The sequence below is a fragment of the Leucopleurus acutus genome (genome assembly GCF_964270905.1).
Source record: "Leucopleurus acutus genome assembly, chromosome: 1".
NCBI classification, from domain to species: domain Eukaryota; kingdom Metazoa; phylum Chordata; class Mammalia; order Artiodactyla; family Delphinidae; genus Leucopleurus; species Leucopleurus acutus.
Genome location: NC_139142.1, coordinates 178,529,024 through 178,541,354, shown reverse-complemented (window position 1 = coordinate 178,541,354; position 12,331 = coordinate 178,529,024). Strand labels below are relative to the sequence as shown.

The 12,331-nt window shown below is 47.1% G+C and overlaps 1 protein-coding gene across 1 annotated transcript in view; it reads left to right on the top strand.

The window, feature by feature from the left end:
* Positions 1-3,513, top strand: part of IL15RA (interleukin 15 receptor subunit alpha) — a gene marked incomplete at its 5' end in the record, with an annotated part of 28,825 nt that extends 25,312 nt beyond the window's left edge. Inside the window, one exon of the mRNA XM_082854279.1 lies at positions 2,469-3,513. Coding sequence (XP_082710405.1) covers positions 2,469-2,619 — 151 coding nt within the window. The 3' untranslated portion in view covers positions 2,620-3,513. The remainder of the gene's footprint in view (positions 1-2,468) is intronic.
* Between the last annotated feature and the right edge of the window lie 8,818 nt (positions 3,514-12,331).

The window sequence follows — 12,331 nt, the reverse complement described above, 5'->3', positions numbered from 1 at the left end:
AGAAGCCAACAGATGACACGGGGCCAATTCACTGAAAGCCGATTCAGAAGGAAAGAAGGTTCCAAATAACCAATCTGATGGATCTGCAATTCTGATGATACAGTCACGAATGTATTCTTCTTGAATGTACTCGTTAAATACAGATATGCTTCCCCATAAATAGGCTCATTCATGTTGGCCTTGGATTTTCTAACACTTGAAATTCTATATTTCAGTAGTAGTGGCAAGATTGTTTCTGCCACTTGCTGAAATTTCAGTTTTTATTATTTTTCTAATCTTTTTTTACTATTCCTTCGTAAAAGCCTCAAGTGGCATATTAGCCTTGATTTTGTACTTCCATCAGTTAGTAGCCAGTATTTTAGAATTCCATAGTGATATGGCTGTTCCAGACATATCAGGTGTGTTGAAACTAAACTTTTGGTCACTAGTTATAAAATATTTTTTCTAAATATTATCTCAATACAAAGACTATATCACCCTTCGAGCCTGACTTTGACAAAATGAACATTCCATGAAATGCTACTGTAAAGCCAAAATGAAAAACAGCCATCAAAAACTTCACACAAATCTTCAAAAGCTGTTAATACCACCCCAAGCAAAAGAAATGCCACAACCTCACAGTTTAGAAATCAAAGTAAGGTTGATATTTTACCTAAAAATTCATCAAAAAATCCCCCCAAGTGCTAAAATATTAGCAAAACAAAAAATGGCTTTTAAAAGGATTTTAAGAATACCATTACAACTAAATAATTTCCACATAAAATGTTGTACTTGGAATTACATTCTTAGGAGATTATAATGAATATATATGTTTTTTAATTTCCTTCCATTACTTATTTATTTTAGTCTTTGGGTGCACCCCACAGCAATGTGGGATCTTAGCTCCCCGACCAGGGATCAAACCCACGCCTCCTGCATTGGAAGGCAGAATCTTAACCACTGGACCACTGGGGAAGTCCCAATAATGAATATATTCATTGACTATATTAGAAAAGAATATATACACGATCTTTTTTAAGAATACATTAAAATATATTTTGAAAAGGGATTTGTAAATTTGATATATATGGCCAATAAATATGCTCATAAAAGGAAAACATCAATATTCCCTCAATATATTATGGAAAATCATAAATATATCTATAAGAAGAATTGGTAAACCTGATAGGTGTGACTACTTGGGCATCTGGTGAGTCGATTCTTGCCATAAACTGATAATTTGCAAATAAGTTATTAGGTAGATTTGTCATTCAACAAATTGGCTTTTAGAAAATTGTTTTTGGTAAATTGGCCTAGAGTCCTAATTTACAGTTTAGCCCTCACTCCAAGGAACTCAAAGTGCTTACTCTAAAATGTCCTAAAAGTTGCTTATCCTCAGGAGGTAGACTGTATAATCCACAGACCCACATACTCAGGGCCTAAAACACATGTCCAACGACAGACAGGGAACTGTGGAATTAAGATGCTCTGCATCCCCTACTCTTGGCTTCTCAAGGACTGATTAATATTTGGTTTTTTCTTTGTTTTTTTTTTAAATTAACTAATCTTTTTCTTTATTTTTTTGCTGTACGCGGGCCTCTCACTGTTGTGGCCTCTCCCGTTGCGGAGCACAGGCTCCGGACGCGCAGGCTCTGCAGGCCATGGCTCACGGGCCCAGCCGCGGCATGTGGGATCTTCCCGGACCGGGGCACGAACCCGTGTCCCCTGCATCAGCAGGCAGACTCTCAACCACTGCGCCACCAGGGAAGCCCTAACTAATCTATTTCTTTATATCTGGCTGTGTTGGGTCTTCATTACTGTGCACGGGCTTTCTCTAGTTGAGGTGAGCAGGGGCTACTCTTTGTTGCAGAGCACGGGCTTCTCATTACAGTGGCTTCTCTTGTTGCGAAGCACAGGCTCTAGGCATGTGGGTTTCAGTAGTTGCGGTACGCGGGCTTCAGTAGTTGTGACTCATGGGCTCTAGAGTGCAGGCTCAGTATTTGTGGCGCACGGCTTAGTTGCTCCGCGGCATGTGGGAGCTTCCTGGACCAGTGCTCGAACCCGTGTCCCCTGCACTGGCAGGCAGATTCTTAACCACTGCGCCACCAGGGAAGTCCAACATTTGTTTATTTATTTAACACTTACTAAGTAAATGTCAGGAGCTGTTTTAAAAGCTTTGTAACCATTACACCATTTTTATTAAGACTGTCACACCTGGCTTAGCCGGGCTCCTGGTGACTCACTCCTTCCACGGTGCCTGGCATTTGAACCACCACCTTTAGCAGAGGGAGGACTGGCAAGGTGTGGGAGGCCACTCCAAGAGCATTGGTAAACCTTGGTGGACAAAGGGCTTAAAATACCAAAATAAGATTTAAATACCACCTGTGAGTGGAGGCAATCTAGGTGCTCTATATCTGAACACCTAGAATGAACTATCTTTTGACCTAATCTCTCCTCTTTTCAAAACCTGTGAATTACCTGCTTTACAGGCAAGCTTACCAGATACCCAGTGTTGAAATGGAAAGCATGGAGGTCGTGCCAAGGACTGGGGGAACCGACGCCAGAGGGGAGGGCACAGAAAACGAACCACACGACCTAGGAGGCTCCAGGGGACGCCAAGGACAGCAAAGGCCACAGTGAAGGCCCAGCTCTGCTCCAGCCAAAGAGGACCTAGAGAAGCCTTGGGGCGGCGGCCTCGGGGAAAAGCCCGCCAGGGTGAGAAAACATCCTGGTACCATTTTACCAACTGGCCAGCTCAGGCACCGCCCGTATGAGTGGGTTCTCTGGGTTCAGGACGGACACTCGCTCCCTGCCCTGGGGCACAGGGCCCAGTCCCCAAAGTCCCAGCGGTCGACACTTTCCCAGGAGAGAATGAAGGTCTCAGGTGTTCCTATCAGGGCTTTTATTTCATCATGACATTTATTCAGGACAGCTTATCCACTCGACTCTCTCTCCCATTCCTCACCCGGACCTGCAGTTTACAAAGAAAAGAAATACGCTCAAAGCTCCAAGTGAATTACGAGGCTCCTCCTGGCTTGGGAGATGTTTACGAGGATGACACCAGCATTTCAGCTCCTAAAACCTCTCTCTCAGCTAGGTGCTCTGCACACATTGAAAGGGAACAGAGAGATTGTGCCCAGTGAATCCTCTTGATTTAAACGTTCAGAAAGAAAACTGAACTTGGTGACATTTTCTATAGATGTGCATTTATATTTATATCCTTGTCTTTTATAGCTACATAAGATTTGTATTTTGAAATTGTGTCTTGTATAAACAAAATAAAATGTCTATTTTCAATACAAAAAAAAAATGCACTGAAAGAATCACGAGAAATGTACCACAAATAAAAAAAGGAGATCAGGAATGCAGAGTCCCAAATGGCTGAGTTCAGCTTTTCTTTCGCAAAGGAGAAAAAAAAGTCTTGTCTGAATCCGAGTCAGATCACAGTATTGGAGAATTTTTAATAGCATTTCCACGTCAGAAGCAACGGGTGGCAGGTTGTGGCCCAGGCATGCCTGGTGCACACACTGTCTCTTTCTCTACAGTGTTCTTTTCTTTCATGCTTTGATGCTTATAACTTGTTTATAAAATCATGGGCCTGGTCCCACCTCCTCTTTTTACAGATGGGAAAACTGAGGCCTAGAGAAGTGACTTGCCCAAGGCCATGCGGCTCCATTAATGCCAGAGTCTGAACAGAGTCTGAACAAGGCAGGTGCAGGGGTAGGTCTATAAACCAGGTGTCAGCTGCCCCATCACACAGCACAAGCATACAGGAGGTGGGGCATAGGCACAGCAACAAATTCACAAGCTGCCGTGGCTCTCAAAGTACCATTTCTTATAAACTTCTTCATGTCATGAATTTAGATGGCTTCATCAAAAGTAGGGCTTCCCTGGTGGCGCAGTGGTTGAGAGTCCGCCTGCCGATGCAGGGGACACGGATTCGTGCCCCAGTCCGGGAAGATCCCACATGCCGTGGAGCGGCTGGGCCCGTGAGCCATGGCCGCTGAGCCTGCGCGTCCGGAGCCTGTGCTCCGCAACAGGAGAGGCCACAACAGTGAGAGGCCCGCGTACCGCAAAAAAAAAAAAAAGTAAAGGAAGGGGGACTTCCCTGGTAGCACAGTGGTTTAGAATCTGCTTCCCAATGCAGGGGACACGGGCTCGAGCCCTGGTCTGGGAAGATCCCACATGCCGCGGTGCAACTAAGCCTGACTATTGAGCCTGCGCTCTAGAGCTCGCAAGCCACAACTACTGAAGCCTGCGCACCTAGAGCCCGTGCTCCACAAGAGAAGCCACCGCGATGAGAAGCCTGCGCACCGTAACGAAGAGTAGCCCCCGCTCGCCACAACTAGAGAAAGCCCGCGCACAGCAACGAAGACCCAATGCAGCCAAAAATAAATAAATAAATTTATTTTTTTTAAAAAGTGAAGGAAGGAAGGGGAGGAATTTTAAATGGCTGCTTTGGGGATTTCAGAGCCACACCATTTTCACTATCTGCAAATACCTGTTTCAACAAGTAGGAAAACTCATTGCTGACACATGAGCTGGGCCATTCTATTCACTATTGGCCTTAAGTACTTGATTATCCTGAACCTGCCTGATTACCTAAACTTTTTGCTTCTCTCTTCAGCTGCTTGCCCCTAAGTTTCTAGAGTTTACCATTAACTGGATCCAGTTTGTTCTTACAAGAATCTTTAAGTGTATGACCCTTGTTATTTTAAAACTAATTAGACAGGAAAAAGAAAAGAGCAGATGTTCAGTGGAGCCAGGAATCTGAAAGGTTTCTATGGGATGGAAGAGGGCTGAGTCACAGGGATAGTTCAAGGATTTATGGTTCAAAATCACCATCATCTTTGGAAGAGTGAGTGACATGATGACCTCTGAGGGGCAGCGGGGTGCTGTTTTGGAGATGCAGAATCACCCGGTTCAGGTCCAGCACGGAAGTCTGCGATCTACCAGGCACCAACCAAGTTCAAGCTGGGTAAATTATATGACAAAAATTAGATCTAGACATAGAAGCAGGGCTGGGTGGAGCTGAGGTCTAAAAGGACCAAGAGGGGTTGGGTGGGGACAGATCAATCAATCAATCAGGACCTTTTTTCTTTCTTCCTTTTTTTTTTTTAAGTCTAAAGGGGTAAAATGAATTCTCTTACCAGGTGGTGTAGTCCTTCTAGGGAAATGTTTAAGTAACCTGTACGATGCCAGAACATACCATGGCCTCAGAATTTATCCATCAAGCAGTGATGAACATCTTGAAAAGAACTGTGCTTTCATCTTTGAATTCTCAGAGACTGATGCAGTGCCCTGAAGGTCATTAACAGATGCTAGATCAATACACTAAAAGATTCCTAATCACAGTAAGGCCAAATTTTCTGAGACAGGGTAGCAGGTTCTCAGGCAAAGCTACAAAGGAAGTGATCTGGGAGGCACTCAGCCACTTGTCTTTTTGCACCCATCTCCCTAGCCTTCTTTGACAGCTCCAAGCATTGCTTCAAGGTCTACATCTGGCCCCTATTTTTACACACAAATAGTGACTGACGCCCAGAGGGCTTGGCCTGGGAGGACACAAGGTGACCTGGAAGTGAGGAATAGACATGGAAACCGTAACAACGTACGCTGGAAGGGCAGATAAACGGTATGCGGGGGTCTCAGATGCACCTCTTATGTGGCATCAGGACCCCCTTCCTACTCCCTCCCACCTGCCCCCACCTGTAGGCTGCCTGCGAGAGTTCTCCAAAAACTACCACTTCCCCTCTCCTACCCGGAAGCCCCAATCCAGCCAACCTGGGAGGGTCCTGCAGAAAGACCTGGTGTGCGGTTACCTCCTCCAGTTACCTGTCACCGCATCACAGGCCACCCCAACGGCAGCTCTGCACCACCACTGTTACTGTCTCTGGGGGCTGACTGGGCTCAGCCAGGCAGTTCTGCTCTGTGTCATCAACTCGGCTGCATTCAGTTAGTGGCTGGGCTGAGGTGAAGGTCTAAGAAGGCCTCACTCACTGCCTGGGGCCCCAGTGCTCCCCTGTGTAAACTCTCCACGTGGCTAGCCTGGGCTTCCTCACAGCATGGTGGCCTCGGGACAGCCAGACCGCTTACAGGTGGCTGAAAGAAGAGCCACCAGGCACCTCAAAGGTAGGAGCTGGCACACTTGATGGGCACATCTGTTGCATTTTATTGGTCAAAGCAAGGCGCCAGGCCACCCAGCCCCAAGGGGAGGGGGATGACAAAAAACGAGGAAAGGAATCAAGGGAAACCATCTTTGGAGATTATACCAGAGTACTTCCCAGGGGCACCAGAGAAGTGGCATTTATCTTTCGATTCTTGGCACTCCATAAATCCAGGAAATGTTGGACAAATGAGTGAAGAGAATGATCGGGGGTCAGTATCTGCCAGGCACTGAGAAGAGTCGATCTTTTTATTTTTACTTTTTAGTGGACAAGGTACATAGGACCCAAAGGGATTTGCAGGTTCTACAGCTGTTAGGTCTTTAGCCCAGATGATGTCACCAGCTGGCTACAAACCTACATAATTCACATTTTCCCCTCCTCTCTCATTTCCTGTGCTCCACCACATTTGTCATGAAGAAAACTGATTGCCCATCATCTTTTTTTATCTTAACTTGATTTTCCTTGATCAATAAATAAGACTTTGACTTTCATCTTTTTAAACCCTCTCTAGACATTAGGAAGTAGGAGAACAGGGACCAAAAAGGCACATTTAAGGGTTTCTCCGTGCTCCTAATTGCCCAATCCACTTTCTTCAATTCTGGCCTCAGAATTTTGAGAACGTAGCCGAGAATCTTGAGTTTGCTTGTTTTCCCATAAGACTCTTGAGTTTGCTTGTTTTCCTGTAAGACTGTGCTCCTTGAAGGCAAGAGCAGCCTGATTCAGATCAGAGCATCCCCAACACCTCACACTGTGGGAACCTATGAGGAATTCAACGTGTGACTGTTTTCACAGAATTTATAAATATATGGCGCTACACTTATGAGGGAATTGTGGTTCACACTGTTCTCCCCTAAGGGCCTGTCTAAAAATCCACCCATGCTACTTTTGTGGTCTTGAGCTATCTGGGACGTAACACTCCCTCTTCTCCAATTTGGGGACCCGCCACCGTGTGGGGCAACCTCCCTCCCACAACGCAGAAAGGCCAATATCCCCTCCACCAACTCCCACCAGGTGTGGGCCCCAGAGCCACATGAGGCCCATCAGATGCCCTCACCTGGTGAGAAGCGTTGACTATGGGATGAAGGAACACAACAGAACTGATGGAGCAGCGCCCAGCAAGGCTTCAGGGGCATCCAACGTTGTCAGGCTGCCTGTTTCCTAGCTCTCCAGACTGCTGTGGTTCCTGTTTCCCAAGCCTAATCCTCCAACATCCGGTGATTCTACGAGCCCCCAACACTCTTCCAATACATCTTCTCTTTCCTTGTTACAGATTCAGTTTTCATTACTTGTCACTGGAAAGGTCGCACCAGTATGGAATTTGGTACTAGTAACAGGTATTGCAAATTACAGAGAAGTAGGGAAAGAAGGAATAGTTTTGAATGGTTATCTGCCTTAGAGAGGGCAGAAAACAGCGTAAGCTCGGCTAGCAGCCTGAGATGGGACTCCAGCGGCCCAGGGCAGGCAGTGAACTAGTTCCCCAGGAGTGGCCTGGAATGGCAGGCCTGCTGAAGGCCCAGCTCCAGGAGGCTGCACCACAGCTGGCCTAAAATATTGTGGGTGGAAAAATCCAAGGCCATAGCCGGGTGGCTACTATTCATGGCACTGAATAATTTAGATAAGAGAACACGAGTTCAAATCCCTAAAATCTCTATTCAAGTTTCAAGCCACAGTCTAAAACCTAGAGATTCTGTAACCACTGAATCGCATGCCTTCGAGATGCAAGGTCAAGAGGAAACCCAACTTAAGAGCTCAAGTCTTCACAGTGTTGAATCATGTTAGCTGAATTTACAGCCACGGCAGGTTTAAGAGACCTGAGGGCTGGAAGACAGAGCACTGATTGGATGAGGACGAGGCCCCAGGATTGGAATTAAGAAATGGGGTGGGGGGGCTTCCCTGGTGGCGCAGTGGTTGAGAGTCCGCCTGCCGTTGCAGGGGACGTGGGTTCGTGCCCCAGTCTGGGAGGATCCCACATGCCGCGGAGCGGCTGGGCCTGTGGGCCATGGCCGCTGAGCCTGCGCGTCCGGAGCCTGTGCTCCGCAACGGGAGAGGCCACAACAGTGAGAGGCCCGCGTACCACAAAAAAAAAAAAAAAAAAGAAATGGGGTGGGGGATGGAGGGGAGATAAATTGGGAGATGGGGATTGACATATACACAATACTATATATAAAATAGATAACTAATAAGGACCTACTGTACAGCACAGGGAACTCTATTCAATACTCTATAATGACCTATATGGGAAAAGAACCTAAAAATGAGTGGATATATGTATATGTATAAAGATTTACTATGCTGTACACCTGAAACTAACACAACATTGTAGATCAACTATACCCCAATAAAAAAAAAAGATATAGGGGAAATCTGGAGGCTCACAAGCCTCCCAGCTCTCCCCCCAGGGACCCTCCCTCGTCCTCAGCAGCAGCCCGTTTTACCTGGCAACGCTGCTCCTCGCTTGCTTCAAGGCAGCATCGCTGCTTCCTTGGTTGAGGAGTCACCTTGCAAGAGGAAGCCTGTGGCCCTGTTCTACCCCCGGTGGGCACAGGAAGAGAGCTTCACTGATTATGCCAGCCAGACCCTCAGGATCACGTAGCAGCCTGTTCGACTAAATCACAGCCCTCACAAGGGCCATCCAGGGCCTTGCTCCAGGCTGCCTCCTCCACCTTTCCCCCCACCGCTTCCCTGTGTCCCCACAGGCCAAGCACGACGTCCATGGTCAACCTATCTGCCAGTCCTTGGCCATCCTCTCTACATCCAATCTACCTTTCAAGAGCCAGCTCGATATCTACCTGCTCCAGGGAGCCTTCATTAGCTACTCAAATGTGTGAAATCGTCCGCCTCTGAGCCCCTGTAACCTTTATTACATGTCCTATAAATGCGGAGTTTGCTGAATAGTACCTCAAACAGTGGCAGGAGCACAGGACTCGGACCACCTGGGTGCCAAGCTCGCACTCTACCCTTCGCTGGCCCTGTCACCTTGCGAGAGTCACTTAAGCTATAAGGACCGACATTCCATCTTTAAAGTGGGGATAACAACACCTGCATTGTCCTTTTCACAAAGGTGAGGATCAATGCTGTGTTTGAAAGTGCTTTCTGAATTGCTTCTTTCTCTCTCTCTCTCTCTAGACACTAGAGATGCTAAGTGAAGACCTGGTTCTTATCCTGTAGGTGCTTACAGCCTGATCAAAAAAAAGGGGAGACATAGCAAAACAAAGCGAAGCAAAAACTTCATACCACACATTAGCAGATATAAACGCCACATGGGGCGTGAACACAGTAATATTACCACGTTAAGCTCAGGAGGGGAAGAAATCACTAAAAGGCCTGGACACTTGAGGAGTATTTTAGATGTAATGGGGCTTGAGTTGAAGTATGGTTGTGATTTAAATAAATAGAAATAGGCAGGGAGGGTTCTAAATAGGGGGAACGATACAGGCAAAGACAGAGGGAAGCAAGTGACAAGTTCAGAAGAGGAGGAGGCAGTTGGAATGACAGACCACTTGTGGGGCTCACATGACAGACGAGGTGGAAGGCAGACTGTGGAGCTCTGTGCTTCTCTTACAACCCCTGGGGTGGCCTGTGACACGAGCTCGTTCTGGGAGGACTGCTTGATGACTATTATAAACAAACAGAAACGAAAGCAGCCTTAAAGAGTGATGGCCTTGCAGGGATTGAGTGCAATCAGCAGAATCTTAGGGTCTTGCAAGTCCCAGGTGCTACCCAAGGGCCCCCTTCTGATGGACACCATCACCATGAACTTGGATGGTTATCTGTCCAGGGCTGGTTCCTCATTTCTCTGGGCAGAGAGCCAAAAGCACTAATTACAAAACAAGCGTGTAATCTTCAGAACCCCCTTTGAGATGAACGTGATCCAGAGGCGCCTGAGCTTCTCTAATTCCAAGTTGTCCAGGGCCGCCTGGGCTGCATGTGGCTGCGGTGTCTCTGGTCTGTTCCCAGAAGCCTTAGAGCCTTAGCCTGGGGGCTTCCCAGGGGGAGAGCTTAAGAAAGAATTCTAGTTGCCACCCCAAGTCCTAATTACAGTAGCTACACTTTAACTGGCAGTAAAATTTGGTTTGAAGAATGCCATGGCTGAGAACATCAGAAAGCCTTTGATGCTTTGTTTTTGACAAATGTGGGCTTTTTGAAGAGTTCTAGTTCCGTTGACATGGTGGTGCTGGAAATACCACGGGTTTGGAGATCACACTTGTTTTAACCCGAGCACTATTCTATGTGCTACTGATCAATCACTCTAAAGGCTGCTTCATCATCCGCTCCTCCAGGTTTGTCGGGAGAACTACATAAAATAATGTGCAGTCCCGAGTATGTCTACCAGTCTAAGAAATGCTGCAGTCGTTTCCTGGACGACATCGATGTGTACACTGGACAATCAGGCCCTGGCAGTTGCCTGCCCCTCTCCTTCCTTTTCAAACGAGTTCCCACTTTTGGGGTATTAATTCTCTTCCACACCATCATGTATATCAAAGGAAGCAGACCTCATTCCAGACTCCAGGAAAGCAAATCCTGATTATTTTAAGCTACCCTCCTGCTAGCAGCTGGGTTAGGAATGGGCAAGTGACCCTGTTCTGACCACTGAGACGTGAGGGGAAGCTCCTGGGGAAGGATTCCTTGCTCCCAAGAGACACAAAGGACAGGCTTTCTTCTCACTGCTGCATCTGGACACACTGTCCGACAAGATACAGGCAGCTTGCCACGGGGAAGCCAGCCTGGCGGCAAAGCTGACACTAGAGACGGCAGGGAGGCCAGAAACAGCCCGCCCTCCTCTGCGAAACCGTCACATTTCCTGTTCAACGCCCTTTAGAGCTTCTGTCTGGGGGACTCATGGCCCCAAGTGTCCTGATACAGAATTTGGTAACACAAAGTGGGGACGGTGTAAGTTACCCTGAGATGTGAAATGGGCTGAGCAGAGGGGGAGGACAGGACAGTGAGGTCCCTCCACCTCAGGCCAGGAAGCCAGTGGCCCTTCCTCATGCAGCTCCAAACCACTCATTAGAATGTTACCTTTTCTGTCACAGGCTCCAGATCAAGAAAACATAATACCAGGAAAATGATTACATAAAAAAGAATCCAGGACCATTGAATTGGACATTTAAAAAAGGAAAAAAACAATCCAGGATGTTGAGTCCTGTCAGCTACTTCTTGAGGCCCTGGGTAGGTTCTTTAAAGGATGACCTTGGGTGAAGGTAGAGCAGATAATAGGCTTTGCACTAACACCATCACCTCTGGCTCTGTACCTTCATTCCCCTCGGTCTGGACAGTGCTGGATGCTGAAGCTCACTCCTGCTTAAACCCCTTCCTCTCCTGAATTCAGCAGCAGCTCTATCTTTCAGAACTAGCTGTCACTTCCTTCACAGAATCCTCTTCCTTTTTCCTCCCAAGCCTCGTCGTCCTCTGCTCTTTTCTCTCTGGACCCTATGCTGGGGTGAGCTCGGAGACCCCTACACTGATCTACCTCACCCACCACTTACACATGACAGCTCTAAACCCTCTGCTCCCAGCCCAAACAGGTCTGCTGATGTACACACCTGTTTTCCCAATAGCCTCCAGGACAAATCTACCCGGGTTTCTCATAAGCACCCAAACTCAACATGTCAAAACCAAACCCATCACTGTTTTTATACAAACCTACCACATCCTATGTTTTCTGTCCCAATGATGGGTACCCTCACCCATCCTGAAAACAAGCCAGAAGACCAGGGGTCCCATCGGGATTCCTATCACCGACTCGCCACTCCCACTGAAGCACTAAGTCCTACTGATTCTACCTTTTAATCCTGAGAGCAGAAGTTCTCAGAATTCAATGTGTATCAGAATCACTGTAGGGCTGGTTAAATGCCAGCTGCTGGACTGTCTCATGGGTCCTGATCCAGTAGATGTGGGTGAAGAACAGAATGTGCATTTCTATCAAGTTCCCAAGGGATGCTGACGCTGCTCATCTGGGGCCACACCCTGAGGACCACTCACCTAGGTCCATCCCTTCCTCACCAGACCCATTTTGCCTGTCTTGGTCCAGCCCAGCGGTTGTCATTTCTTGCAGAGATCACAACTCTGAGCCTCTTAATTGATCTGACCTTCTTAAAACATCCTCCAATCTACAACTGGAATGTTCTTCCTGAAAACAAAATCTGATGTCTTAAAATCTCACATTGACTCATAATCTTTGAGGATAC